This window comes from Lactuca sativa, chromosome 5, assembly GCF_002870075.4.
Source record: "Lactuca sativa cultivar Salinas chromosome 5, Lsat_Salinas_v11, whole genome shotgun sequence".
Classification (NCBI taxonomy): domain Eukaryota; kingdom Viridiplantae; phylum Streptophyta; class Magnoliopsida; order Asterales; family Asteraceae; genus Lactuca; species Lactuca sativa.
In genome coordinates, this window is record NC_056627.2 from 278,228,336 (window position 1) to 278,233,737 (window position 5,402).

A 5,402-nucleotide genomic window follows, 5' to 3' on the forward strand; every position below is an offset into this window, starting at 1 on the left:
TAAAGATGACGTTGTTTCGTTTAATTTAAAAACACCTAGTGCGCCCTATTAGTGCGACGTGGCAAGTTGCAACCAAGAAATACTCGTTTCGTCAATTTTAAAAACTCCAAGGGCTAAATGGTGACAAATTTGGGACTTGAGTGTTTCAATTAGCACAATTTAATATTCAATGACCAAATGATCACTTTCACGGTCAATTTTATCAATACCAAAAAATACTCGTTTCGTAGTCCTAATATTTTGCAAGAAAAATTAGCACGAAACAAAGGCAAAAAGGCCAATAAGTTTACTCTTGGGAGCCTATTAATTTATAATGGACACTCTTCTTTCTACTTGGGTCGCTCACCAATGTGCGACTAAGATAGAAATGCAATTAAACTTGCAAATCATCTTCCTTTCATAGTTCATATACATCCTTTCCTTCGTTGCACTTTTGTTCTCAACCACTTTTATCAAACAAATAAAAAGTTCACTCATGTTAAGCATCAGTTTATCACAAATGAGTCTCACAATCCATCTATTTTCCAAAATCATTTATAATTTGAAACATACCCAACGTGAAACACACCTGTTTAATTCATTATTTATATAATAGATGCAAAAATCTAAATCATTTCCAATGGCATGCCATGAACAACGTGAAACATACAAATTCAATTCCTTTTTTTACAAAAAGTATGATATTATTGTTCATATATATTTTTTTTTTAAAAGATGAAAACTAAAGGAAATACAAAAATCACATACTATTAAATATTAATCTCGAAACATCAACCTCACTAAAAGCAACTCTGCAAACCTAAAAACATCAAACCCCATCAATAAGAAAACACAAGCCAATCTTCCCTTTTTAAAATTAAATGCCATATCAAACAAAATACTAGTAATCTTCTCCCACAAAATACATAACAAGAAGCTTTAAAAAAAACACAACAAAATCCTGAATTAGGGTTCACTTTTCACTTCCTGAGTTTCAGGTGAAATCCTTCTCCATATTCCTGCTAATGCACTCCCAAGGATCGAATGACAAACACTAGAAACAGCACATGGCACTGCAGTCAAAGGATTCCCAAAATGTTGTGTAGCAAGAACCACACCAAGCACCGAATTCTAAAACAACACAAAAAAGATTCAGTTTTTATCAATCTTGAACTTAAAAGAACATTCCATTTGACCTTTTCTTTAAAAGTCAAAGTTATAACTTATAACTTATACCTGCATGCCAACCTCAATGGATATAGTTCTTGAAGAAGAGACATCAACTCCAAGAGATCTTGAAAGAATATAACCAAAAAAGAATCCAGAGACATGAAGAAGAAGAGCAGCAAGAACCACTTGTTGACCAGACATACGGATTGCAGAAGAGCTTTGAGCAATTGCATTCCCACAAAGTACAGCTACAGTTGCTACAGCTATTGGTGGCATCAATGGAGACACTAATTTCACTACCCTTTTAAAGTATTGGTTCATAAACGCACCCACCAACACAGGAACCAACACTACCTTTACAAGTACAACAAATATATATATATATATATATATATATATATATATATATATATATATATATATATATATATTTATTAATTCTTTATTCATTTTGCTGAATATTTAAAATAGTTTCTTGATTTAAAACAAGTCTGACCTGGAGGGTGGAAATAAGGAGTCCAATTGCATCTACTGCAACATATTGTCCAGCTAAATGGGCAGTCAGGAATGGAGTCATAACCTGACAATATAAAATCTCATTAAGAAAATTAAGCCTCTAAACAAATCAATCTCCAAAGTACTATGTATTAAAAAAGAAACAGAATTTAACACAACAATGTTGTAAATTGTAATGGAAAAAAAATTGAAAGTAGGATGTAAATCATAAACAAATAAATAAAAGTACATTGATATATGTAAGTAAATATCAATGGTTATGTACCTACCACTGCAGAGACAGTGCTTGCAGCTGTCATTAATACAGATAGAGCAACATTTCCCCTGAAAAAAATACCAAAACATGAGTCAGCATCATTAAGTAATTTGGAGATTCAGCTATATATATACGACTGTAATTATATATACAAAGCTACATACCTTGCAATGTAGGTCACAATGTTGCTTGCAGTTCCTAGAATTAAACATGGAAATTTTGGTTATTTGAATCAAGATTAGTGTATGTAGGAGAATCAAGAATGTACATCTGTTAAAGAATAAGTGAAAAAGAAAGAGAGGTAGAAGAGTGTAGTTAGTTAGTTACCCCCAGGGCAGCAGCCAACCAATATCAAGCCTGCAGCATAATATGAGGGCAAATTTAACAGTTTACTGATGAAAAATGCTGATAGAGGCATCACCTGCAACAAGAACACCATTTCAAATTCAGTTTCAGAATCTTGAACTATGTACACTGCTTACATTGTTTGCGAGAACTAACCGAGTACTGTAGAAAGAAACCCGTGAACAGCTCTTTAGGCATGGCTAAAGCCCCTTTAAGGTCATCAAATGTGAGTGTCATCCCCATCCCAAGCATAGTGAAAGTGATACCCATCATCGTCCATTTGGGTTGAACCCAATTGTATGAATTCGGCCTCATAAGACCTAAAAAGCAACCTAATGCCACCCATATCGGAAACAAAGTGGATATTGTCTCTCCTACCACCTCCACCCAACCCCTAAAACTCCTACCACTGCTATGAACAATATCGTCGTTTGCACTCAAACTGTTCGACGAATTGCTGCACAGAATTGGAGGTAGAAAACGTCCAGTACTGCTTCGGCTGCGCGATGTTAGAGTGGTCGGCGGTGAGATTACATTTGCTCTGCAAGGTGAATCGAGTGTTGCAGAGAGCCGAGTGCAGGAGGTGAGAGTGTGTTTGTACTTGAGATTCCTTGGTGAATTGGGTTTGAAAGGGAGCCTCTTTGGACAAAGAACCCCTTCGGATTTGCAGAAAGGAATTCCATGATCAGATGAGAGGAAAGAAGCTTGCATAGTCTCTTCTTTGCCACTGATGGCGAATCTTTGACTTTTGAGTGTGCAAGTCGGATCTGAGAACAAATCGACGTTTCGCGGGTATATACCGAAATACCGAATAAGCCTTGAAAGTTGAAACACAAAGAAGCGGATTGACGACAAAGGGTACTAGTTTTTTTTTACGTCAAAAATGAATTTTATGAAAAAAAAATGCTTATTAGCTTATAAGCTTTTAGGAAAAAACTGGTTTTAAAAAGTGTTTGGACGCAAAAAGCTGTTTTTTTAAGAGTAAAATGGTTAAAAAGCTAAAAAGTTATGATTGCTTTTTGAAAATTTTACTTTTTCCTATTTAAAAAGCTGTTTTAAAAATAGTTTTTTAGATAGACAAACACTGTTTTAGCTTATTAGCTTTTTAAAAAGCTAAAAAGCTAATAAACTTTTTTTAAAAGTTATCCCAAACACTCACAAAATGAGAGATAGGTGCTTGGTCTCGGAGTGTGGAAGTCGGATATGTTATATTTTGGTTATATTAACAAAGACAAAATTTTATAATTGGTCTGGTTTGTAAAATATTTCATTTCTGAGGATTTTTAAAGAATACGTCACTTTATTAGTTCATATGGTTATTAGATAACTATTAGATAAATATATTGTATATATTGTTAAATATGTTATGTATATCTGTATTCTATAGATCCTACATTATAGGATCTCATTATTATAATTCATTAGTATATATACAATATCATACACACGTTTTGGTGTGTGGTTTAATTTATCTCAGTATTACATGGTATCAGCCTAAACCATCTGATCCTTCCCTCCTTCTATTTTTCCGCTTCTTTTCTCAAAACCCTAGAAGATGTCGACTTCTCAGGATGGCACCTTTTCAATGAACACTTTGCTTCATATGATTCCCATCAAGTTATGTTCCACCAATTATCTTCTCTGGAAGAATCAGATGCTTCCCTTACTCACTTATCAGAAGCTTTTGCCCCACGTTGATGGCACCTCTGTTCAACCTGCTGCAACAGTCGAAGTTGACAACAAATCAGTTCCCAATCCAGCTTTTACCTCCTGGTTTGATCTTGATCAGAAGGCTGTGATTCTTCTCAATTCGTCATTAACTGAAGAGGCTGCTGCTGAAGTACTTGGGCTCTTCACAGCTCGTTTGATCTGGACCTCATTGGAATCCGCCTATAACAGTTCTTCGGTAGAAAGAATTCATTCCTTACGCGACTCTTTGTGTCAAATGACAAAAGGTACCTCTACTATCTCTGAATATGGTAGAAAGTTTAAGTTTGCTTGTGATAAATTGGCTGCCATAGGCCAACCAGTTGAAGATATGGATAAAATCCATTGGTTCTTATGCGGATTAGGGCCTTCATTTGAAACATTCTCTATTGCCATACGCACCAGTAAACCCTCTCCAACCTTTCGTGATCTTATATCTCAGGCAGAGAGCCATGAGTTGTTTTTACAATCCATCCATGGCACCACTACTCCACCTGCAGCTTTTATTTCTCAATCTCATTCCACCAATAACAGGGGTCGGTCAACAAATTATCCACGTGGTGGCTCTCGTGGATCTGCTGGTGGTGGTAGAGGTCGTGGGGGGCGTCATCCTCCCCATTGCCAGCTTTGTCGCACAAATGGACATTATGCGTCCTCTTGTCCAAGTCTGTCTACATATGCTTCCAACTCTCTTCATCAAGACTCAAACTTGGCACAAGCGTTTCATTCCCAGTGTCATGTCACTCAGGGAAATCCTGATTGGTATGTGGACTCGGGAGCAACTGCACATATGACTTCCTCAACAGATAATGTCACCTCACCTACTCCATATTCTGGTAATTCACATGTTATTTTTGGTAATGGAAACAATCTGCCAGTTTCACATATTGGTGACACCATGGTTCACAAAAATATTACTTTACGAAAGGTCTTGGTTGTTCCTCATTTAACCAAGAATATGTTATCAATTAGTAAACTTACCATGGATAATCCAGTTGATGTTCTTTTTTCTCAACCATTCTTTCATATTCAGGACAGGTCAACCAAACAAGTGATAGCAAGAGGTCGGTGTGAGGATGGATTGTATGTGCTTAAAGATGATCATACAGCCTTGATCGCTTCTTCTGGAGTTTCTAATAAAGCTTCTTTTGAACTATGGCATAATCGTTTAGGACACACCTCTTTTGATGTTATCTCTAATTTACAAAAACTTGGTTTGCTGAATGTGTTGGATTAATGTCTAAGTCCATAACTATAATTGGTAAGACTTGACCCAACCCGGCATGGTCCATTTGGGTTGCATGGCATCATGCATTTGGATAGACTATAATGAGAGAAATAAGACACTTATGGTTATTAATATATTATAAGTTCTAGTATATTAATAATAAGAATAATAAGATTATTTAATTAGTATTGATCAAGAATT

The 5,402-nt window shown here is 35.7% G+C and overlaps 1 protein-coding gene across 1 annotated transcript; it reads right to left on the reverse strand.

Annotated features, from left to right (window-relative positions):
* Positions 1–731: 731 nt before the first annotated feature.
* On the reverse strand, positions 732–3,117 carry LOC111904473 (probable sodium/metabolite cotransporter BASS1, chloroplastic). The gene is made up of 7 exons (XM_023900233.2): positions 2,423–3,117; positions 2,249–2,342; positions 2,086–2,119; positions 1,935–1,989; positions 1,646–1,729; positions 1,216–1,503; positions 732–1,110 (listed from the first exon to the last, which is right to left on the reverse strand). Exons 1-7 carry the CDS (start codon positions 2,975–2,977, stop codon positions 946–948), a joined length of 1,275 nt encoding a protein of 424 aa, XP_023756001.1. The 5' UTR covers positions 2,978–3,117; the 3' UTR covers positions 732–945.
* Positions 3,118–5,402: the final 2,285 nt, after the last annotated feature.

What these genes read in the sequence shown, in the direction of transcription:
- LOC111904473 (XM_023900233.2), bottom strand. Translation starts at nt 2,977, where the DNA reads ATGCAAGCTTCTTTCCTCTCATCTGATCATGGAATTCCTTTCTGCAAA. An exon ending in TCCTTATTTCCACCCTCCAG is followed by an intron (nt 1,504 to 1,645) that starts GTCAGACTTGTT and finishes GTACTTGTAAAG; the next exon opens with GTAGTGTTGGTTCCTGTGTT. An exon ending in CCATTGAGGTTGGCATGCAG is followed by an intron (nt 1,111 to 1,215) that starts GTATAAGTTATA and finishes GTGTTGTTTTAG; the next exon opens with AATTCGGTGCTTGGTGTGGT.